This window comes from Merops nubicus, unplaced genomic scaffold (assembly GCF_000691845.1).
Source record: "Merops nubicus isolate BGI_N331 unplaced genomic scaffold, ASM69184v1 scaffold44753, whole genome shotgun sequence".
Classification (NCBI taxonomy): Eukaryota; Metazoa; Chordata; class Aves; order Coraciiformes; family Meropidae; genus Merops; species Merops nubicus.
In genome coordinates, this window is record NW_008600466.1 from 7,521 (window position 1) to 32,091 (window position 24,571).

A 24,571-nucleotide genomic window follows, 5' to 3' on the forward strand; every position below is an offset into this window, starting at 1 on the left:
TATTTATAGTTTAATCATTGTCTTTAAGCTGTGACCTCTGTGCTTAGAGATTTAATTCCCAAGGGCAGGGCTTTGGAAACTTGTTAAAGTCTGAACACAGACGAGCGGAGGGGTTTTGTCATTTTGAACTTTGCCAGGAGGATGATTGAATTTAAACTCCCCCAGGTCCCGGAGGGTGCCCGCAGCAGAGGGTGCCATGCGAGGATGTGCCCGCGGCCTCGCTGACCCGCCCGCCGTGCCCACCACCCACCCCTGCCCCTGCCTGCGCCATGGGAGGATGCTTCGCCAAGCCCAAGCCAGGTGAGTGCCCGCCAGCCATGCCCCCACCCTGCCACCCCCGTGGGGAGAAGTAGGTCAGCGGTGGTGGCCGCTGCCCAGGGGAATGTTAATTCTGGCTCCCGCAGGGAGGATTACTGGCCGTTAATCCCCCCAAATTCCTCTGTGCTCTCGCTCCCAGGCAGGGAGCTGGGCAGGGGCACGGCTGTGCTGGGGTGCTGGGGGTGGTGGGTGGGCAGGAGGGCACCTCAGCCTGCACTGTGCAGCCCCATCTATACCCTACCTGCCTGCCCTTCCCTGTCCCGTCTCCTCCTGCCCCCACCACCCTCCCTGCTTCTGGCTTCCCGCAGCACCTGGCGACAGAGCTGCCACCATCGTGCCCCCGGGTGGGTTTGTGTGACAGCCAACCCCATCCCTGTCCCCAGCACCTTCCTTGCTGCCACTGCTTTGCCACTCACTGGCCAGCCCTTAATCTTGTCCCCGCTGGAAGGGAATGAGCAGGGAAGGAGCAGGAGCACCTACTGCTTGGTTTCTTGGTGCTTTCCCAGTCCCACCACCCAGGCCAGGTCCTGGAGCTGCTCAACTCTGGGTATTAGTTTCTTGGTGAAGCTTGTCCATGCTTGCTGCCTCTGATGGGGAAGGCAGCTGTAGGCACCTGGGCATGAAGGATGTTCCTTTGCCCTGCACGCTGCCACCACGGCTGGGCTGGATGTGCCCCCTGCTCTGTGTGGTTTGGCGGAGGAGGGCACGTGTAGCACAGGGCAGGCTGTGTAGGCAGACCATCCTCATTATGGAGCTCTGGTGTGGCAGTGTCATCGTCAAGCCTTGTCTTGAGCTCTGGTGGGCAGTGTGGGTGTGAGCAGGCCCTGCGTGGTCACCCAGGCTCACCATACCGAGCAGCACCCACGTTGCCCTGGTGCTGGTGCCCAGGGACCGATGCTGGCACACATTGGGCTGGTGCAGCCAGTGCTGCTGCAGCTCCCGTCCCCCAGCTTGTTTTGGCCACCTTGGAGGGAGCTGAAGGATGACCCTGTCCCCATCACCTGCTTGTGATCTGAGATAGTCACACTGATCTATTGTATCAGTCAGCATCCACATGCAGCCTTTGTGGGTGGAAGAAATGTCTTTTGGGGACTTTTTTTTTGGCAATTTGTCTTTATTGCCTCAGGCAGTGAGAATTTCAGGTTGAAGCACTCTGGAAGCTCAGAGGGGCAATACAAGTTGTAAGTTGTGTCTGTGACCCACCAAGCATCCACTGAGTGAGGTCCTCTGCCTTTGCAAGGCACCAGGAGAAAATAAAGGTGTTTTTCTGCCTGCCCTTGGCCCATACTGGGACCCTTTTACACGTTATTGCAGTGCCAAGGTGATGGACACTGGACACTGCAGGCTGCAAGTTTTCTTTTGTGAAACCCCACCGGTTTTCTGTCCTCCCCAGAAATGTTTAAGCATCCAGGAATAAAAGCCTTTGTTTACTAAACTTGCAACGATCTCTGCTGGGAGTTCCACTTTATTTTGTAGACCATCAGCAGGACTGTGCTGAGCCTGGGACTGGTGGAGGACGCAGAGCACTCTGCAGGTGTGTTCCCTGAGCTGCAGGTTTTCGTGGGGAGCTGCATTTGCACAGCAGGGCCAAAGGACTGGAAATGCCATCCTGCAATGCCATGTCCTCTCTGCACCCCTGGTTTTGATTAGCAGTCTTCAAAGGCTTTTGACAAGTCTTTCCACAGCCCCTGGTCATTCTGAAACCTTCAGGTGCAGGGAGGTCAACAGAGGCGTTGGCAGATCCTTATTGTTCTGGCAAAGAGGTTTCACAGCCTTTAAATGATATTGGCCATTCCTGTTTCTTGCAGGAACTGTGCACCCTAAGAGCTCAGGAGTGGACTTTCCTCTTTCTAAAAATCCACCTGTCTCCTGTGTGAATGAGAAGCAGGGGCAGGATGGAGCCCTTTTCTCCAACAGTGCTGTTTTGACACGAAGGGACTATTTCAGATGCAGCCTGAAGTCAACAGAATTTATTTAGACGCTTTTGAAAGATGCATGTGAGGTCCTGATCTGCTCCATCTTACATGTGAGAGAGCCCCTTGGTCCCCTTGAGCATTTCTCAGATAACCTTGACATTGCACACACATTGCCCTGTACCAGGAGGACCTTTTGGGAAGCAGATCAAGAGCTGGCTGCTGCTGCAGCGCCCGACCCCACTCCTCTGTGTGGGGGTTTGATGAAGAGATGAAGCTCAAGCAGCGAGGCAATCTCCTGTCCCCTCCAGTGCCACAGCCCGACGGTGCCGGGTCCCCCCCCCAGAGCCCAGCTCTGCAGCTCTGCAGCATCTCTATCTGCGTGTGCGTGGTGCACACATGGAGCTGGCAGCTGGCAGCCAGCATGGCATCCAGCACCCGCTGCGGGGCAGGGTGAGGGGAAGGGACCCAGCGTGTGCCAGCGGCACTGTCCCTGCGCCAGGCACGGCAGGGGGCTTGCAAAGCCCAGAAAGTTGGGGTTGTTTTCCCTTGTGCTCCCTGCTGGGCAGGGCAGCAGCTCCCCCGTGTCTCCAGGTGCTCCCAGAGGGTGTGTTTGGCTCCAAGCAGAGAACGTGACCCCCTAGCAGGGGTGCTGGAGGGGGTGCTGTGTCCTGAGCTCGCCTCCGCGGGTCCCCCCAGGCTTGGCTGGCAAGTGCTGCCTCCTGGTTTTTGGGAGCTGAGCAGGGTAGAGCTGGACACATCTGAAGAGATGGTTTTGTCATTAGCCCTGTCCTCTTTAATAGAAATTTTTCAGTCTCTCTGAGACTGCCCAAAGTAGCTGTTCTCGAGGCTGGCAGTTCAGAGGCAGCGTGGGCGAGGCTGGGGGATGCCTGGAGAGCACAGCTCTGGCAGGGCAGAGCGAGACCCCAAACATGCCCTGGGGTGGGGGGTTTACTCTGTGCTGGATGAGGGAAAATAAACCCTGCTGGGGTAAACTGGGCTTTCTGGCTGTGCCCACAGAACCCTGCTGGTCCTGCCATCACCACCACCCTTGGTGCTTTTCTGTTGTTCTCTTTGGACTCTGCCTGCAGCCCCACAGCAGCAAACCCTGAGGCATGGCATCGTGCCTTCATCCCCTGTGGCCAGGCACCTCCATGTTACCCACACTCCCCCAGATTCAAGGCAACTCTTGCCTCATGTCAATTCTCTCTCCCCTGCACTGCTGTAGTCACTGAGTGTTTTCCTTGTTATTTACTTGTTATTTCCATTATACTTTAAACAGCCTGAGACCCCTAGTTCAAATTTAGCCTCTAGAAGGGCGCTGAGACATACTGGGACCCTAATCCTGTGGTAAAGAATTCTTGGTTCATTTAATTGCCCTAATTTTTACAAAAACAGACCGTGTCCCTCTGCCACAGCCCTGCCTAGAGGCAAAGCCAACATCGCCAGCTTCATGGCTCAGGTACCTGCCTAAAAGCAGGCAGAGGCTGCCCACAAGGCTGTGACTAGTGATGGGAGGGAATAAATTCATGGGAGGTGTAATGGGATATGACTGACTGACTGCCAGGTGTTAACAACGTGAGGTGAAGCACAAAAACACCATGGTCACAGTGTGAAACAAAAAAACCCTGAAGCCAAGCAGGATAAATTGAGCCTGGCTGTGGTTCCTGGGTCTGCGTGAAGCGGTCCTGGCAGTGCTCTGACCTAAAGGCTGAAAACCTGGGAGAAAAAAAACCAAACAACTGGGTCAAAATTTATAGTCTTGACAAGAGTCTGTATTTTAAGCAGTTCTCTGATTTTGGTGAGCTGACTCAGGGTTTTTGACTAGCAAGAGCTGGCAGTGCTGGGGTGGATGTGGATGTGTGGTGTTAGCACCTGCTAGTGCTCAGCTGCTTCAGCTGCTTTTTTGGGCATTTTTATGAAATACTTCCAGCCCCAGCCTCCAGGCCCTTCATATATATATGTGTGTGTGTGTGTTTATACATAGATAAAAAATACAAATACTTTTAAAAAGTACATGAGTTAACAAAACCACATGCATACACACATCATATGTATAAGTGATGCTGGTGGCACAGGGCAAGCAGGCACAGCTACCTATATCCATATCTACAGATCTTCTGTCTCCATATATGGTGGGGGTTGGGCTCTTCTCCCAAGGAACCAGCAATAGGATGAGAGGGAATGGCCTTAAGTTGCCCCAGGGGAGATTTTGGCTGGGCATTAGGAAGGATTTCTTCCCTGGCAGAGTGGTGAGGCCTTGGCCCAGACTGCCCAGGGAGGTGCTGGAGTCCCCAGCCCTGGAGGGGTTCCACAAACGGGTGGATGTGGCATTTGGGGACATGGTTTAGTGGTCATGATGGCTGGACTTGATGATCTTGGAGGTCTTGTCCAACCTTAATGATTGTCTGATCTCTAGATGGATGCTTGGAGGGAGCAGCTGCCCTGCCCTGGAAGCCACAGCTATCACCCTTGTCCCCACCAGCCAGGGCTGGGGTGGTGCTGCCGTGTGACAGTGGTGGCCGTGGCTGGTCCCTGAGGAGCTGGCCACCACACAGATCTGTAGCCACCTGCCTGAAACTTCCCAAGCTTTGCTTTACGGTCAGGAAGCTCTTCTAGCAGCTGTAGAAAATGCCTGTCAGAGGGAGGGAGTGTGCTGGGCCCAGCCACCCCGTGCCGATCGGATTGCAGAATTAAACCTGGGTTTATAAATATTGCATTTAAATGTCATTTTCCCTGCTGGCAATTGAAGCAGTTTGCTGGATCAGCTCGGGTGCCACTGAGTCCTGGATTCCTGGAGGGATCATCCCATGGGAATGCAGATCTCTGGCCAGAGGAACACCCCCTATGGGGCCAGGGGGGCCAGGGAGGAGGAGGGTGGTGGTTAAAGGGTCAGGGTGGGGTGTGTGGGAACTGTCCCCCCATGGAGGTGAGTGGTGAAGTGTGGGGCCCAAAACAGGAGGGGGGAAGACTTTATACCTCTTTGTCTTTTCCTCTGGACCTTTGTCCAGCAGTGTCAGTGAGTGCTGAGTGGGGATGGCTGGGAATGCTGTCCCATACTGGTTCCAGAGACCTGCTGCTTGGGGCACATGTTTTTCTGCCTGAGGAAGAAGTGAAGAGCTCAGAGCTAAATTTCCATCTTCACCCCCGCAGGTTTGTATGCCTGGGGATCAGTGAGAGCTCCAGGTGCTCACCTGACCCAAAGGTAGTCTGGTCTGGATTTGGAGCTCTGGGGCATCGGGCTGGGGGCTGTTCCCTGCAGGTTCCCTCCTTTCTTTGACCAGAACTCTTTCCAAAAAAAGGTGTGAGTGGCTGTTCATTGATTTCCCAACTGACCTGGAAAATCCCTGCCTGCTTTTCCAAACGCTGTGGGAAGAGGGGCCTTGTGGGAAGTGGGCTCTTTGCGGGGTGCCTGCAGGGAGCTGGGCTGCTTCAGAAGAGCTCCAGGAACAAATCTGCGTGTAGCAACACAGCATGGTGCTGGGCCTGTTGGTTTGCAGTGACTCCTACAGCTGGCAGCTGCAATACTGCACCAGGAGTTCACGTTTTCTGTTGGTTCAGTGTGGGTACACAGAAAATTGCTTTCTTGGGTCTGTCTGTCAGACCCCCCAGTAAATTCTGCCCCTGGTGAGTGCAAGGGTTTAGCACTTTGGAGAGGAGCTGCCCCAGCCCCTGCCCTGTGGAGCTGGCATGGAGAGCAGGAGTGGCCATGGCCACCTGCTTTCCTCCCTTCCTAAACCAGTGACCTTCCCTCTGAGCTCTTCTTCCATCATCCTCTCAAGGGACTTGAAATAGATGATGTGGGGCAACAGATGAAGCTGGGAGAAGCCGGTGCCCATCTCTTGCTGCAGGGCAAGTCCCTCTAGCGTCCCTCTCTTCTGGGGCACGTCGCTCTCTCTTTGCCTTTTCCTATCCTGATTAGGTCACGAGCTTTGATTTGTCTCTTCTATGCAGCTTTTCCTGTTCCTGAAGTTTCCAAGATGGAGAAAGCTCAGCAACCTCTCATTTGCTTGAGACACTTCTTCAGTCCCTGGCGTTTACCCCCTGGATGGCTATAGAGCTCTGCTGGGGTTATCAATATGAATGGCTTTGGGTTTATTCAATCCCTGGGAGGTTCATGAAGGCAGTGGGTGGGGGGGATGGTGACCTGGCTGGGCTGGGTTGGGCCGTGCCAGGAGCTGCCCTGTGACAGCACCCAGGGTGGTGGTGGGGCCAAGGGGACCCCGTGTCCTCTCTGATGGTCAAGGACACGCACAAGTGCTGTGTGGTGGCACAAGAAGCTCCCACACATCCCTGGGCCCCCTGGACCCCAGGCCAGGGATGCTTTTATTGTCAAACCCGCTCGATGGTGGACACCTAAGTCAAAAGGACAACCCTTGCTTCTCTCATTTACTGCTGAAAGTTCACTCTCTGCTGAAAACCTCATGCAGAGATAATTTTGGATATTTCTAACACCTTATTAACTGGCCTCTGTCTAACGAAGCAGCTTTGTACACCACGCAGTGTTGGCTTTCTCTTTCAGTTAATGTTATCTACAAAAAATGGAAGGTTTTTTTTGAAGTCTCTCTGAGCCCTCGTGGCCTTGGCAAACCTCACATTTAGCTGCTTGAAGCTGTTTTCCACTGAGCAGGACAGGAACTGTGCCTGAGGGGTTCTTTGGCACTGATGACTCATGTATTTATGCACGCAAAGGTGGAAGAACAGTGGAATAATGGGCTTGGGAAATCAAGCTGAGTTTGATATTAGTTTTAGCTTCCCAAGCAAGTCAATGGAAAATGCCTGTTCTGATGACTGTCAGTCCCCTGCAAAGAAGGAGAGAGAGGCAGAATGGCTGCAGAACCTCCGGCTTCATTTCAGTGAAGATCTCTGTCTATCCCTGCAGTTGAAGTGAAAATTGAAGTTGTGATCCCTGAGAAGGAGAGGAGCAAGGAGGAGATGTCACCCAACGGGAGAGCCAGCCCCCTCATCTACAAAGTCAACGGGACCGCCCGGCACTATCACCTGGAGGAGCATCCCATTGCCAGCAACCCCTACCACAACCCCAAGGACGTGGTGGAGGCGTCTGTGTGCCACGTGAAGGACCTGGAGAACGGACAGTAAGTGCCTCAAATTGTTGCAGGTGTAACTTGAGAGACTTTATAACCCAAACGGAACCCCACACCTTGTTCTTTAGAGTTTCTGGAGATGATCACTTGACTTAGTAAAGTAACATTTTCTTTTAAATCTTAAAAAAAATGACATCATGGACACGTGACAACTGTTTTTTACCAGCAGGTCTGGTGTTCTCTGCACCTTCTGCCCTGGGACTTGTGTTAGAAAGAGGGGATGTTCTGCAGCAGTGTTTCTCAACAGGCTCTGCTGAGCTTGCACTAGACAACCCTGACCATTTTCTCTCAGTTTATAGCCCAGGTAGTTGTACAAAGTAGACAGAGCAGGGTGGAGCAGATCATGTGGGCTCTGTTCTTCTGTGACAGAAAACAGTGTGAAATAGCCTTTATCCCACTGCAGGAGTGATGTCAGGTGTGTAGGACAAAGCAGGAGTCTGCAGCTCTTTGCTTTAAATTGAACTGTTGCTTGTGATAATCTTGTAGAATGATCCATGTGATCCAAGCTACTTCATGCTAAATTAAGGGGCTTAATGGGCTATAAATTAAGTAAGTTCACAGAATCAATAAGGTTGGAAAAGACCTCCAAGATAAGCAAGTCCAACCATCAACCCAACATTGCCATGACCACTAAATTTTGTCCCCAAGTGCCATGTCTACATGTTTTTTGAACCCCTCCAGGGCTGGGGACTCCAGCACCTCCCTGGGCAGCCTGGGCCAAGGCCTCACCACTCTGCCAGGAGAGAAATTCTGCCCAAGATCCAACTGAAACCTCCCCTGGGGCAACCCCTGGAGCGTTGCCTGGGGTTGTTGTGACCCAAGGGCAGGACCTGCCACTTGGCCTTGTTGAATCTCATACAGCTGATCTTGGCCAGGAATTAATCCAGGCATAAACTGATTTTTTCATTGTGATGGGAATTTATGTATCAGCCCATTCTGCAAAGGGATGCACTGGACTCTGTTGAGTTAAATCTTCATGTGATGATGTGTGGCTGACTCTGCAAGTTCTGCTGCAGCTCAGAGAAGTGCTGGAGAACCACCAAGACCTGGAGGCCAATGGCCTCCTCCATGAAAGATAGGAGTGAGGGGCCAGTAGACTGGACTGGAAGGCAAGCACAGGGCTGCTTTTGGGAGGTGATGGGCAAGCCACTGCCTCCCATGCATGGAAGCAGTGAAAGCAAGGCCATGGAAAAGGGGACCTGGGGCAGAGCACGGGCAGCAACCAGCATTGCATTGAGGCTGGGGCAAAGCAAAGAGCAGACACCCTCCTGGGGAACACTGGTTGCAGAGAGAGGGTCCTGTTTCAGTGTTGAGACACAGCCTAAGGGCTGGACCCTAAGTGCTGATGGAGGCAGCTTCTGCTCGTTTCACATTTGGGGTGATGTGAAGAGTGTGCTCTGCTTTAATGCCCCTGTGCAAGAAGGACATTAGACAATCAGGGCTGCAGTAGACAGGCTGGAAAGAAGCAGTGTAAGAGATGGAAAGATTCCAAGATCTCTGCTGGTTGTGGGGAAGGTGAGGAGGGGGCTGGACACAGTCTGTGAGAACACTGCTGGCTGCAGGTGGCTGTAGTGTGGAGCTCCTCAGCTAGAGCCAGGACTAGAGACTGGCATCGTCCTGGAACCTGGTCTCACACTTCAGCCACAGGTCCATTCAGCTGCTGAAAGCCACCACCAAGCTCAGCAGTGCACGGGCCATCGCTGGACATTTTGAGTTGAGAACGAATGTTTTCCTAGCAGGCTGATTCTAGCTCAAAATGCAGGTGTTGCAAGAAGGTCCCATGGCTCTTGTAAGCAATGGGCCAGACCAGAGGTATCCCTTCTTGCTCTGAGACCCAGAGGGATTTTCTGGGTTGCTTCTCTTGAGGATTGTGCTGGGCAGGGCTGTGCATGGACACAGCAGTGGCACGGGGCACTGGCATGAGGGCTCGGGCACCTCTGCGTTGTGTTAGTGGAGTCTGCAAGCACAAAGAACTCCTGCCCACCCTTTCTGTCTTCCTGGTATCAAGGTGGTGTCAGCAGAACCAAACACACCGGAGGATAAACTCTGGCAGTGCTGTAGCCTCCCAGCAGGGTCTGGGGGAGGCCAATGAGCTGCAGAGAGAAAACAGTCCCCAGTGCTCCCCCACCTCCTGAGCAAAGGTCCTCTGCAGGCTAGAGCTGAGTTTTAGCCAGTGCTTCCCAAGTGGGGAGTGGAGTGGGGCAACAGGACAAACTCCCCACTGAATAAACAGCTGAGGGGAGCAGTGCTGTGTAAATCACCCTCTGGCTTGCTCTGCAACGGCCCCGGCAGCCTTGCAGGTGGCTGGGAGCTGCCTCGAAGACACCAGAGCTTGGTTTAGGGTCTTAGAGTTCCTTGGGTAAGTTGTAAACTTTTTCACTTATCTTATCTTATCTTGGGACAGAGTTATGGCTGTCATTTAACACCAGGTTTTATCTGAGGTGCTGCACAGCTGAGGAATGCAGCAGGACTTGTGCTGCTCCATCCCCCTTGTGCTGACAAGGGCCCCCAAGTGCCCCGTGCAGGGTGGGGGCAGAGCTGCATCCCTGGGGACTGGGGCTGCCAAGGTGCTGGGATGAAACGGCTCCCAAGGGATCTGGGTGAGCAGAATGAGCCGAGCTGGGGTGGGAGGAAATGGAGCATTTGCCATTGATCTAGTGGGACAGTTGATGGCAGCAGAGCAGACACCCACACGAAGACTTGCCCAAGGTGGGTTTGAAGGTGTTACAGGGGTGCTGGTGACCCGAGACCTGGCCTCATCTGCATGGCTGTGAAGCAGAGAATGGGAGGAGCCTCTCTGTGGCCTGGGTGCCAGTGGCAGGGTAGAACTGGGATGTTACCCCAGGAGGAAGGTGCATGCAAAGGGAGTCCCAGCCTCCTGAGCCCCTGGGACCTATGGTGCATGAGCAGCATTGCTGTGTGCACAGTGGTGCATTGGGCAGACCACATGCAACGTGCTAGGCTCGGGGTGTGGATGGTCCACTCCTGCAGTGGGAACAACTGGGATTTCCAGGGAAACGTGAAGTTGTGTGGGGACAGACTTTCTGGATGGAGGAGGGGAAGCTTCCAGGGAACAGCAGCTCTGTGTCCAAAATGAGGGCTCACTGCTGGTCTCTGTGTGTTCCTCCATGGCCAGCAGATATTTTTTTTTCCTGAAAAAGACACTGACCCAGGCTGCCCAGGGAAGTGGTGAAATCACCATCCCTGGAGAGGGTCAAAAAACCAGCAAGCTGCAGGAGGCAAGGAGCAGGGCTGGGGTGGAGGCTGAGGACCTGTGTTTGGATGCTCTGCCATGTGTGTTCTGTGCTTCTCCTCCCCAGGATGCGGGAGGTGGACCTGGGCTGTGGGAAGGCTCTGCTCATCAAGGAGGGGGGTGAGTTCCACGCCGTGGGACACAAGTGTCCCCACTATGGGGCTCCGCTGGTCAAAGGTCAGTCTGCATCACCTCCTAGGACACTAACCAAAGGCATGAAAGTGTTGGCAAAAGACAGGCTGGTGTTCATCCAGCTGTGCCCCAGGCATGGGGCCATCACCTTGGCATCTTCTCACGGGGGCAAGGCGTGGGCAGAGAGCTGGGGATGCACAGACCTCCTGAGAGCACTTCAACACATCTCTTGCTGGTGACCCCAGTTTGCCACCGCTGCTCCCTGGGCTGGGGCTTCTTTGGGTGACTTTGAAGACCAAAATGACCTGGACACCATTAAATTTGGCTCCTCCTCCATTATTCAGCTGGAGCTGAACCTCTCTTGGGTGGTGTGAAGGAGCTGTAGCTCGCTTTCCCCACGCAGAGCCTGGTTTGGTGGGGCTTTCCATATCTGTTTATTGGTTCCCAGCCACTGTGGAATTTAAGAAAAAATGTCTCAAAGGGAAGAAAAAAATCACCTTATGATTTTTCAGGCCACTGAGACTTAAAAAAAACCCCAACACCAGAGCTCCCTGCTGATGAAAATCCTCTTTGTGGGGAAGGAGGAATCTCTTTGGGCTGATGGGATTCTTTCAGCAGCAAAAAGAAACGTTGCTGGTGTTACTGGTTGAAGTGGGATGAGCTGTGGTGGTTTCCAGCCTTGGGGCAGGAGGCAGCTGCAGGGCAGCACCACCTCTGCTCTGCCCTGTGTCCTGCAGGGGTTCTGTCCAGAGGGAGAGTCCGCTGCCCCTGGCACGGGGCGTGCTTCAGCATCAGCACAGGTGACATCGAGGACTTCCCTGGCTTGGACAGCTTGCCCAGGTTCCAGGTGAGACCTTTGTTCTTGCAGCAGCAGAGGAAATTACAGGAGGGTTTGGGTTGGAAGGGACCTTTAAAGATCACCTAGTCCAACTCCCCTGCTATGAGCAGGGTCAAAGATTTCCAGGCATGGGGAAACCACAACTTCTGTGGGCAACGTGGGCCAGGGGCTCATCACCCTCACCATAAAACATTCCTTCCTTGTGTTCAACCTAAGTTTACCCACTTTTAATTTAAAGCCCTTGCCCCTTGCCCTGTTGCTACAGGCTCTGGGAAAACGTCTTTCTCCATCTTTCCTGTAGCCCTTCTTTAAGCCCTGGCAGCCCCCAGCAGGTCTCCCCAGCTGGAGCCTTCTCCTCTGTGGCTGCCCCAGCCCAACTCTCTCCTGCTGGGCTCCCAGCAGAGGGGTTCCCCCCTCGGGGCATTGCTGGGGCTCCTCTGGCCCCACTCCAGCAGGTCCCTGGCTCTGCTGTGCTGAGGACTCCAGAGCTGCCCCAGCACTGCAGGGGTGTCTCCTCAGAGCTGGCAGAGGGGCAGGATCCCCTCCCTGCCCTGCTGCCCACGCTGCTGGGGGGGGCAGCCCAGGCTGGGGGTGCTCCTGGCCAGCTCCTCACCCCCAGCACCCCCAGGGCCTTCTCCTCGGGCTGCTCTCCAGCCCCTCACCCTCAGCCTGGGCTCATATCGAGGGCTGCCCCGACTCAGGGCAGGACTTGTCCTTGTTGAACTTCATGAGGTTCATATGGAGCCACTCTTCCAGCCTGTCCAAGTCCCTCTGGATGGCATCTCATCCCTCCAGAGCATCAGCTGCACCACTCAGCCTGGTGTCATGAGCTTGGGAGCTCTTGCATCCACCCATGGGCATCAGATACCTCCTGGAACCCTGAGGCTGGAGGTGAACAGTCTGGGGGGACTAGGCAGGAGTGGGGTGGGACTAAGAAATCAGCCATAAGCCTGAGATAGAAATTGGGTTTTACACGGACCACTGGTGCAGGGTTGTATGGAACCAAAGACATCCCACAGGGGGAGCTGGGGCGAGCCCTGCCATGGCCTGGGCCACTCTGGCAGAAAACCTGCTGAGATCTCTGTCTTAGCTGTTGCACAGAGGGAGTCACCCCTCACTGTGCTGACAACCACTGCTGTCTGTCCCTCAGGTGAAGATTGAGAAGGAGAAGGTGTACATCCGAGCGAGCAAGCAGGTGAGGGGTCACTGCATCCCAAAATCAAGGTCCATGCTTTTGCTTTTTTCTCTGTGTGAGAGTGGGAGGGAAATGGTTTTCTTTGGGCTCTCTGGCAGGGGAAGCAGCTCCTGCACAGAAGGTTGCGAGAGCACCCAACATAGGTGAAGCAAAGGTCCTGCCTCAAACAACAGCCCAAAGTTTGTGTGGAGGCCTGACTGGAGCGGGGCAGAGGTGTTACCTCACCCTCCATCCTGCCTGTACTCCCCCAGCCTTCCTGCAGTCGCTGGACACCCGAGCTGGGGTGTCCATGGATTCAAGAGACCTTACTAGATGTTTTTCCTGAACATGTCCTATGTCTCCTTAAGGTCATAATAACTTTTAATTTAGCTGGCCCATAGAACCAGCTCTCTTCCAGCAGCCTTTTGTCCTTGTCTGCTGGGTCTGAATGTAGCGTGGTGATGACAGAGGTCATCTGTGCTCCCTCTTGAGATCCAGGGTTCCTTATGCTAGAGAGGAACCTGGTGCGTGGGCAGGCAGGACTCTCATCCCCCAGGTAGGACACAGAATGAAGCCCTTTCAGGCAACTGCCATTTTTATTTCCATGTTAAGCCACCTCCTGATGCACATTTCCATGTGGACATGTGAAAACAGGGACTCAGACACAGCCAGGCCTTTACAGCACTTGGGTTAGACCGGAGAGGTCACCTGAATGGCAGCACTTCTACTCCACCCTGGGTGGGATGTGATGAGGAGGGGTGAGCCTGTTCCCTCTACCAGAAATGAATTTGGCCTCCAATGGCTGGCAACAGGGGTTCTGTGCATTCAGCAGAGGTATGCTCTGGTAGGTTGGACAGACCCACCAGCTTCTTTGGACATCAGAGGGTTTCAAGCTCTGCTCAGATTCAGGACAGAGTTCCTGACAGGGCTTCTTCACTTCCATCTCCCCTGTTTGGTGCAGAATTGCACAGTGACACTTCTGGGCTGCTTCTCCTGTTTTTTCCCACATTCCCTGGATGAATTTGCAGAAGATGATGATGGATTTATTTTATATTTGTACCTCGTAGGGGGGTAGTGTGCTGGGTGGTGGAAAGGCATTTGGGAGAGCGTGGATTTGGAGGCCTTGCTGGCTACAAGGACGCAGTTGTCCCCTTTCTATCCAAGCTGGTTTATGCCATTAGTGTTGTTGTCCCCATTCCTGGCCACCCTGGTTAGACCTGAGAAAAGATAATGACTTTTCTTCTTGGTTTTGGTGGCACAGGCTCTTCAGACACAGAGGAGGACAAAGATGATGGCAAAGTGCATCTCCTTGAGCAACTATAACCTGAGCAATACCAACGTGCTGATCATCGGTGCAGGTATGGGGTGGGATGTGCTGGGCAGGTGTGTGGAGAGCAGGGGGGGGTTGTGCCTTGCACCTTCTGTCACTCCTCCTGCCTCCCTCCCTGTGCAAAGGGGCAGGCCAGAGGGTTGTCCTGAGCTTTTCTGTCCTACACACTGATTGTCCAGAGATGCCCTGTGCCTCTGGTTTGTGGAGCTTTGTAGTTCCCTGTCTCAGTCCTTTGTAGCAGATGCCCAGAACCCTCCCCAAATACATCAGCAACCCCTGATTTCCACAACTGGTAAGCGTAAAGTCCTCTCAGGTGATCCTGTGATGTGGATACACCTTTTTCTCTTGGAGCCTGCACATCTCTGTCTCATCCCATTGCAGCTCCAAAGCTCCCACCTCAAGGTTCTTCTCTGAAAATCAGTTCTTCCAGTCTTCACAGAAAATTCCAAGTCCCTGCATGAAACAGTGAAAGTGCCAAGCTATCCTTTCTAACCTCCCAGCTCTGTTTGTGTAACACAATTTTTGTAGCAAGGCTGATGGAGTGAGTCCCACCCACCACGTCTGCCTGCTTCTGGAGTGGGTTGGGTGCTAGGCTGGCCCACGTCAGGGTGAAGCAGAGGGTGGGAGGGAGACACAGGCTGGGCCTGGGGCTGGGTGGGAATGGCTGCTCTCAGCATATAGGCTGTTCCCACTTGAATATAGCCCCCAGGTCAGCAGATCCAAGCTGGGGAAATGGGGAGCACACTGTGACCTAAGCTGCAGAAGCTGGGGTTGTGAGGAAGAAATGCTGGGAAAGGACTACCCATCACCCCTGCACTGGGGACCACCCAGCCATGCCCAGCAGGCCACAGCCCCTTGCCCGTGTGAGGGTCGTCCTGGCACCAGTGCAGTGCCAGCCCCAGCTCAGCATGCCCGGGAAGGCTGCTCACATGTCCCTTCTCCCACTGCCACCAACACCATCGACAGGAGCAGGTTGTCAGGTCCAGCTTTAGTGTTAGAGATACTGTGGCCCTTAGAGGACTCGTCACTGAGTGAGGCTTCCTTGGCTGAGAAGAGACTCAGCACTTCTCACCTGAGCTCTCCAATCTCACTCGTTTGGCCAGGGAAGAAGGGACATGCCCCTCAGGCTGCCTGGCTGCAGGAGGACAGCGTGCCCCATGTCAGCTTTTTGTTTATTTTGGCTTTTTTTGGTGTTTGTAAACAAGCAAACAAAAAAGCCTCCAAGAAATCTCATGCCAAATGCTCTGCAGTGAAGGGCACAGCCGAGGCTCGAGCTGTGAAGAAGGGAGGACTCCCTGCCCTCCGTGTTGGGCCATATGCCCACCAGGAGCTGAGTGCATGGTGGGGAAGCTGCAAGAGCCTTACCCGACCAGGGGAGTGCAAGGGCTGGAGTGCCCACCCGTGCCCTGGACCTCCTGTGAGCTCTGGAGGTGTTGGCAGCACTCAGGTGTGCTCTTCCTGGGCTCGTGGTAGCTGAGGGACAGATGAGTCCTACAGAAGATTAAAGTCATGCTCCCCAAACAGAGGGTCTCTCCTCCTGCCCGACCAGCACCCCTGCAAGCTTCTTGCCTTGGGAAGGGCCACGAAGTCAGGCCAGGGCTAGCGGAGACGGTGCTTTAGGAGTCAGCCCTGGTGGGGTTTAGGAGCAAGGGGTCCAGACCTTTCAGTGCCCACACACGCCTGGCTCTTCGCTCTCTGCAGGGGCAGCTGGACTGGTCTGTGCAGAGACCCTGCGCCAGGAGGGCTTCTCAGACAGGATTGTCATGTGCACCATGGACAGACACCTGCCCTACGACAGGCCCAAGCTCAGTAAGGTTTGTATCATGCCACAGCCCCACCCCGACTTTTAAAATTTGCCCTGAGACTTTTCCCCACTGAGCAGAATGTTTCTGCTTCTTTATTTGTTCTGTCTTGGATTTCCCTTGAATTTTCTCTTCTGTTGGTGGCTGAAATGTGAAACACAAAGGAGGAATTGTTCAGACTCTGAACTAGGAGCACAGAAACAAGGCTGTTCTTCATGGGTTGAGCAAGAGCTGCCCTGACCAGCTTGTACCTGGCTGGATCTTCTTATGTTTCTGGATCAAAACCTTCAGGGCATACGAAAAATTGTATTGTCTGCTGGGTTTTTTTGGTGTGTGGCTCATACTGCACAGGATGCTCCAGACCATGATGAGTATGATTGTCAGTCACCATCACGACTTGGTAACTTGATTGCAGAGATCACTTTTTCTGGCACACGTTTCCATTTTGTAGGCACAGGCTGATCTTCTGATCACACTTTTTTTATCACTGACTCCTGAGCCTGACTTGATATCAGTCAGCAGCTCAGGCTGGACAGCAGCGTTTGAGCTTGAAGCTTGGAGATAATGTAAGAGCAGGAGGCACAAGTATTCCCCTTTATGTCAGGGGTGCTTAAATATGGGGGATGGTGCTCCACAATCACAGCAGCAAACTCTGCTTCCAGCCTCAAGGCAAATGGATTTTTCAAAGGAAGGCCAAAATGTGGCATTTTGAGAGTATTCAAGCCACCTCTGTGCTTGGACAAGACCTGCTTGGGGTGAGAGGCAGCTGGCTGAAACCTGCACCCAGGAGTCACAGAGGTTTTGCTGGGGGGCTTGGAGGAGCCCGGCCAGGCAGCTCACTGGGATGCTTGCCCCTGCCCTGGGAGCCTGACTGCCTTTTCCATTCTCTGCTAAAGAGCAAGAACTTCTCATGGCAGAGATGTCAGACATGTTTTGTCAAACTCCCCACTAAACAGCTCTGGCTGCAGTTGCTTTTGGAAGGTGCACAAAGCCTATGGAGGAGAAGGCAAAATTTTTGGGAACAAGGTAGGAAAAAACAGGGATTTTTCTTAAACCTGTTGCACGTGGGACTAGCCTTGGAAAGTGTCCTTAGAGGGGGAGCACGTGAAGCTGTGAGCAGCAGACTTCTGGCCTCCTGAAACTGCAGCGCTGCCCTCCCTCTGCCTTGCTGGGTGCTTGTTACCAGCCTGTCCAAGGGCCAGCAGGACTGTTCCTCTTTGTCCCCTTTGGACCATGACCTGCTCCCTGGTGTGCACAAGGGGGTGTCCTGCAGGGCACACCCCAGCCCCTGACCAAGCCACCTTCAGGGAGAAGGACCTTGCACAAGGGGGAAGCTCTTGGTTCCTGTGTCCTCTGTCCCTCCTGGGTCAAGGCCAGGCTGTGTCACACCTGCATGGCATGGGTGGATGCTGCTGCTGTGTGCTATGGAGCAGAGCTTGGCCATGGCACAGGTGTGGCCGTGCCCATCCCTGCCCTGCTGCAGGCCCTGGGATGCCCTGGAGCATGGAGCAGCCTGTGTGCAGCTCACTTGGTGCTCACCTTGTCTTCAGGTCGTGTCCACAGAGACCGGACAGATGAAATCCTATGTGAGCTCAACCCTGCATGCAAAGGTGATGTAGGTCTCCCCCAAGAGAACAGGGGAGGGTGGGAAGTGCAAGAACCTTTACCTTGCAGGTATAGATGAGCAGATACAGGCCACATGCCCCCCCCTCAGCTTTCGAGGGAACTTTGTGCTGTGTAACTGGGGTGCTTTTGAAAGTGTTGCCCTTGCTGTGTTGATGCTGATTGTTCTTATTGCTTTTTGAGCTTCCATGTCCCTGGCACCCGGCTGTTTTCCAAATAATGGGGCTTTTCTTTTGCTCCTATGAACCTGTGTATGCTGTGAGGAGCTGCTCCGCAGTGAGAGTTGCTCTGCAGACACTCAGAAATGTGTGTTGTGATCCTGCCTTAGCTTGTCACTGCATCCCCTCCTCCCTGCAGCAGGCAGGGAAGGAACCAGAGCCCAGGCCAGCGTCCTGGGATGACTTCTACTTGGACAGGCTTTGATTCCATCCCCTGTAGAGCAACCCTTAACCCATGCCCTAGGGACCGACTTCAGACCGTGGCTGGCTCATAACAGGCATTTCCCCACTTGCCTGTTCCACCCACAGTGGCTGACAGAATCATAGAATCCTTTAGGTTGGAAGGGACCTTCAAGATCATCAAGTCCAACCAGTGAGCCATTAGGGCTCCAAAGTCCTCTGCTAAAACAGATCAGAATCTGTCAGGGTTGGAAGGGACCACAAGGATCCCCCAGTTCCAACTCCTCTGCCATGAGCAGGGACACCTCCCACTAGATCAGGCTGCCCAGAGCCTCATCCAGCCTGGCCTTCAAGACCCCCAGGGATGGGGCCTCCACCACCTCCCTGGGCAACCCATTCCAGGGTCTCACCACTCTCATGGGGAAGAACTTCTTCCTCACATCCAGCCTGAATCTGCCCACTGCCAGCTTTGCCCCATTCCCCCTAGTCCTGTCGTTACCCGAGAGCCTAAAAAGTCCCTCCCCAGCTTTCTTGTAGGCCCCCCTCAGATACTGGAAGGCCACAATAAGGTCCCCTCGGAGCCTTCTCTTCTCCAGACTGAACAGCCCCAACTCTCTCAGCCTGTCCTCACAGCAGAGCTGCTCCAGCCCTCGGATCATTCTCGTGGCCCTTCTCTGGACACGCTCCAGCAGCTCCACGTCCCTCTTGTAATGGGGGCTCCAGAACTGGATGCAGTGCTCCAGGTGGGGTCTCACCAGAGGAAATGGCTTTTCTTGCAGTCGATGGACTCCCACCCAGAGCAGATCGCCCTGCGCCCCAAGGAGTTCTTCCGCACCCACGACATTGAGCTCCTGACCGAAACCCAGGTGAGGGGGTCCCGTGGGCAGCTCTGGGGTGCCCTCTGTGAGCCCTGGCACGCGAAGGCTGCGCCGGGGGAACAGGGCAGCTCTCGGCTCGATGGGTGCCACCACAGAGAGGTTGGGTCTCCCCCAGGGCCCTGTTTTATGCCACAGGTTGCCTGTGTGTAATGGTTTGAAAGCAAACCAGTGAGAGACTCCAAGTCAGAAATACAATTTAATAGGAAAAAATAAAATAAATGCAATAATACAAAGGAAAACCACAGACAGAGTCAGAATACAAACTGACACTGTAGTTAGGGGGGTGGTAGCAGTTCAGATGGAGCAGTGGTCTCATAGAAAAGATCTGGGAGCTCTTGTCCTCTGGAAATCCAGTGGGTAAGGCCCCCTGTGCTGTCCTGAACCCCAGTTTATATCCAGGTGGGAGCACTTGGCTCCTCCCCCTGGGAGGAGCATCTCACAATGGGTTGATATCAGTCTATGAGTCATGCAGTGGGTCCTTGATGGTCCATTAAACAGAAATAGCTCCTGGGGGGAGCTCTGTATGAGTCATGGGGCGAGGCATGGATGGGCCCATTAACAGGGAGGACTCCTCCTGCTGGGTGGGAAGGTGTTAACATCTCCCCTGACCTTGAACCTCTTTCCTTATCTGTTATAGTCTGGGGTGTGAGGTCTGTCCTGGGCAGCTGCTACCCATGATTTTGTTAACAGCTCATGAGCAGTGACATAGAGGGTATAGAATACACAGTTTTTGGTTCTACCCACATAAGGATAAACTGCTCCCAGCCCCTGTAACCATGACACTGTGGTTGTTCAAAACCTGTGAAAGCAATTCCTTCGTGGCAGAGAGGACGCCCTGTGCCCACACTGTGGTGACCATCATTTCTGACTTGCCACTTGTGACCATCCTCACCCGGATCTGGGGCGGCTGACTGGCCTCTGGTGAGCACAGCCAGCCTGCAAGGAGGGCAGACAGTGATGGGCTAAACATTTCTCCCCATTTTTTATTCATACTGGGAGATCTTCATGGATCTGTGAAAAGGCAGCTAGGAATATTTAAGGTCTAGGCTGGTTAAGCTGTGGACAGGAGCAGAGGGGACCAAACCCTACCAGACAAGCTGCTGGGGCTGGGAGCTTGGTGAACTCCTGTGGCTTCAACCCTTAACAGGATTTAGGAATGATTTCAGGTGGCAGCTGTGGATATCAAGAACAAGACAGCCGTGTTCAAGGATGGGTTCAAGATGGAATACAACAAGCTGCTGATAGCGACTGGAAGCACGTAAGCTGCACACAAACATTTTCAAGTTCAAGAGAAGCTGTTTTATCGGAGAGCGTGTGGAGCTTGTGCCTGGGGATGAGGGGACAAATATGGTGCTTGGATTTGGACTCTGAATTTACTTGCAAGAGTGGTTTGCAGAAGAGGTGAGGAACACCTATTGGCGAGGTCTGTATGGATCTGGGTCTATGTATCGCCACATGGATCCATATCATATACATCTCTGTATCTCTATGGGTGCCACAGGATCAGAAAGACCTTGAGGGGCTGGAGTGGGTCCAGAGAAGGGCAACGAAGCTGGGGAGGGGTCTGGGGAACATGATTGTGAGAAGCAGCTGAGGGACCTGGGGGTGTTTAGTCTGGAGAAGAGGAGGCTGAGGGGAGAACTTCTGGCTCTCTGCAACTCCCTGAGAGGAGGCTGGAGTGAGGTGGGGGTTGGGCTCTTCTCCCAAGGAATCAGCAATAGGACAAGGGGCAATGGGCTGAAGTTGCCCCAGGGGAGGTTTCGGTTGGATCTTGGGCAGAATTTCTCTCCTGGCAGAGTGGTGAGGCCTTGGCCCAGGCTGCCCAGGGAGGTGCTGGAGTCCCCAGCCCCGGAGGGATCCAAAACACATGTAGATGTGGCACTTGGGGAGAAGGTTTAGTGGCCATGGCAATGTTGGGTTGACGGTTGGGCTTGATGATCTTGGAGGTCTTTTCCCACCTTAATGGTGCTATGATTCTGTGAATTTGCCAGCAGCACCCTAATGCTGTGCTGCTCCCTGGGGGCTGGCTCAAGAGCGTATGGGAGAGAATCAGGCAACTCCCACTGAGCTCATCATCTTAGACTATTGAAATCAGTGCCCAAGACCTTGCACAAATTTTCAACAGAAGCCTCTGAAATGGAAGTAACTCAGTTTTTTTTTTTAGGGGTCATTTTTACCTCGTTGTTCTTCTTTTCACCCCTTGATGATAGTCAGCCCTGACAATCAGATAACCCACCCATATGAATTTCCTCCTTTCATTTCCTGCCAACCTTTAAGGTCTTTCTTGACAGTGAAAGCTTAATGCTTAGGTTCAAAAGAGGATTAAGCCTTTAGCAATATTTTCAAAATCCTTATGCACAAGCTCCTGGTACACTGGGTAAATGTTTTGATGCTAAATAATTCAGCATCATCTGTCCCATTTCCAGCTGTGAGTCATGTTTGCAGGGGCCAGATATTTAAAAACACCCAGGTTCCAGTCAGGGCACAGGGAGGAGGTGACTACACATCAGCAGCGGGTTCCTAGGAACAGAGGGTGGGACTTGTGTCTGCAGAGGCTTATGGAGCATTCAATATCTGGCTGCAAAGCAGCTGCTGGAGGACACAGCGAGTTCTCTGCATCCTGGTAAGCTTCTGAAGATTCTACAAGATGCCAGCAGTAAAAGAAGCTTGCAAAGCAGTGCCCATCCTGCATTGCACTGCCCCAGCCCTGGCTACGCCAGCCCAAGGGTGGGGCTACCCAGCAGCCTCACTGGGCTAGCGTTTGTGCTTCATGCTCTGGCCCTTGTCCACCAGCACTGGGGGTTTTCTGTGCTGTGTCTCCAGTCCGGACAAAGGTAGCAAAACAGGAAGGCTGTGCTGCTGCTGGAGCCCCAGCAGTGGCTCTGCAGTCCCCACTGCCCCCAGGGCGTCGAGGAGAGCACCCATATCACCCTCAGCGTGTGCTTTTCAGACCCAAGGCTCTCAGCTGCAAAGGCAAGGAGGTGGAAAACGTTTTCAACATCCGGACGCCCGAAGATGCCAACCGGGTGGTGAAGCTGGCCACGAGCAAGAACGTGGTCATCGTGGGGGCATCCTTCCTGGGTGAGCAGCCGCCTGCCTCTCGGCTCCACATCCTCCTGCAGACGGCCCCAGAGCCTCCCCCAGTCTGTCACTGCCCAGTTAGAGGTAACCCCCCCAGCAAACAGGAGCTCGGGGCAGCCCAGCCTCCAGTTCCAGCTGGCTGTCCTGTGTAAGGACCTCTCTGTGCTGAGGAACTGGATCTCACTGGGGAGGCTGAGCCACTCGGCTTGTGTGGACACAGACAGCGCTGTCCCAGCTTGAAAACCACCTGGCAAGTCCAGTACTGGTGCATGGGAGGTTTCAAATCCAGTGTGCCTAGATCTGGCTTCAGTTGGGAGGGTCCAGCTGGCTGGGGAAAGCCTGTGGGTTCATTCCTCTTTTACTTTCTAGCAGAGTGAATTTTTAAGATATGCAGGAAAAATAGTTTCTTTGATGGTTCTTCTTTTTGCTTGATATAGTTCTAACAAAATTGTTGTGGGTCCTGCAAAGCCTTAAGCATAAATGGTTATTTAGTCAGGGATTTAGTATAAAATGTTAGGTATTTGTTTATCTTCTTTAGAAAGAAAAAATCCTGTTTAGTGATGCAATCAACCCCATCCTCAGAAAAGCATGTGGTGGTGGGAGGGACAAATTCCAAACTGCAAGGCATTGAAAAGATCCATTTCCAAAAACAAAGACCCATACCTAGAAAATGTCTTGGTGAAGGTCCCATGCAACTGTCAGCACCAAAATTCTCCCGTTCTGGTTGGAGAAAACAGCTGGTCACAAGGGCTGTTTCCAGCCCACAGCTCAGGATCTCTGCTGAGAAAAAGGAAGAGGAAGATAAGAAGGAGGAAGGTTCCCCCCATCTGAGAGCCACTGCTCCAAGTGCTACAGCTTCCCGAGCACTTTGGGACGTCACCATGATTTATCTGTGAAATCTCCATCCATGAGCAAATTGGCACAATTCATAAGTCTCACCTGAAACAGTGTGGTCCCTTGTGCCCACCGGGTCTGGTGGCACCTCGGGTCTCCCAGGAGAGCAGCCTCAAACTCCCTAGCCAGGCGTGGGCGAGGCTGCTCCTCCACTGCAGCACTGGGGGGCTTCCTGTGGCCACTCAGAGCTGCTTCTGCCCCCCAGGGATGGAGGTGGCTGCCTACCTGTCGGAGAGGGCCCACTCGGTGTCCCTGGTGGAGCTGGAGGAAGTGCCCTTCAAGAAGTCCTTTGGGGAGAGGGTTGGCCGCGCTGTGATGAAGGTGACCTCTCTTTCCCACCCGGGGGTGGTTTTGGGGACAGAGTGGGTTCTGCTTCTTCCACTGACTGCACTCATTAATTTGTTGCTCGACATTTATTGATTAAGCTGTGATGGTAGCAGTCGCTGGGCAGGAAGAATGGGCTGTGTCTTCCCTCTCGTGGTCCATGTGCTGTAAAGCACCTTTTTTGGACACGAGGAGGGGACAGAGGTGGAGGTGAGCCCAGAGGGTGGGCAGGGCAGGGGCAGTGCAGGGGATAGAGGGACACCAGGAGCTGGGGTGCTTTGGGGTTCTGATGGCCTCTGTTTTGTCCCTTGTTCCCCCTCCAGATGTTTGAGACCAACAGGGTGAAGTTCTACATGCAGACAGAGGTGTCGGAGCTGCGGGAGCAGGAGGGCAAGGTAGGGTGGGGGCTCCCTGGGGGCACCATGGTGGCACCCCGCTGGGGCTGCCAGTCCCTCCACCGCTGAGGTTTTGCCGTCTCCTCTTTCCTAAACCCTGAAATTCATGTACCTCATTTAGTCCCCAGGGGCAAAGGTGCTCCAGTGCAATGTCTGGGATGGTTTCTTTGTTCCCACCGTTCTCCTGCTGCTGTTATAAGGAGTTACAGTCAACCTGCATGTGTAGAAATGAATCATAGGATCATGGATCACTTTGGTTGAAAAAGACCTTTAAGATCATTGAGTCCAACCATTAACCCTACTCTACCAAGTCCACCTCTAAGCCATATCCCCAGGCACCACATCTACACGGCTTCAAAACACACCACGGCTGGGGACTCCACCACCTCCCTGGGCAGCCTGGGCCAATTCCTGACAACCCTTCCAGTGAAAAGGTTCTTCCCAATGTCCAGTCAAAACTTCCTCTGGAGCAGCTGGAGGCCAGTCCCTCGTGTTCTGTCACTAGTTACTTGTGAGACACCAGTGCCTGCCTCTCTACAACGTCGTTTCAGGGAGTTGTAAAGAGTGATAAGGTCCCTCCTCAGCCTCCTCTTCTCCAGACTAAACACCCCCAGCTCCCTCAGCCGCTCCTCATAAGACTTGTTCCCCAGGCCCTTCACCAGCTCCGTTGCTCTTCCTTGGACCTGTGGAGAGCGCTGCCAGCTTGCCTCCTACTGCCCCAGGGCTTCTGTCCCCCTAAAATAACGGTGGTCCCCCCCGTGTCCCCGCAGCTGAAGGAGGTGGTGCTGAAGAGTGGGAAGGTTCTGCGTGCCGACGTCTGTGTCCTGGGCGTGGGTAAGGGGCTGTGCCACGGGCTGGTGGTGCCTGGCGAGGGAGAAGCTGGAGGGACGTGGTGGGGACGGGTCCCTGGGGCTGGGGGGGACGTGCCAGCCCCGCTCAGCTGCCCACCCCCAGGCTGCACAGCAAACCAAAGAGCCTGCGCCCCAAAATGCCACTGAAAATATGTTTGGAAAACAGCAACTGTTTCAGTTTTTTCCAGAAGAAAAAAAAAATCAAAGCAGTTTCTCAAGCTTTTTTTAAAGCCTCAAATGGATTTTTTTTTTCCTTTTTTTT

At 53.7% G+C, this 24,571-nt stretch overlaps 1 protein-coding gene across 1 annotated transcript; it reads left to right on the forward strand.

The window, feature by feature from the left end:
- Nucleotides 1-269: 269 nt before the first annotated feature.
- Nucleotides 270-24,292, forward strand: AIFM3 (apoptosis-inducing factor, mitochondrion-associated, 3; the record flags this gene model as incomplete). The annotated part of the gene is made up of 13 exons (XM_008937700.1): nucleotides 270-300; nucleotides 7,114-7,327; nucleotides 10,657-10,766; nucleotides 11,459-11,568; nucleotides 12,710-12,754; nucleotides 13,995-14,091; nucleotides 15,765-15,877; nucleotides 18,666-18,752; nucleotides 19,931-20,022; nucleotides 21,715-21,845; nucleotides 22,945-23,060; nucleotides 23,387-23,458; nucleotides 24,229-24,292. Coding segments are annotated over exons 1-13 (1,282 nt in total), but the record flags the coding sequence as incomplete, so codon positions are not given.
- Between the last annotated feature and the right edge of the window lie 279 nt (nucleotides 24,293-24,571).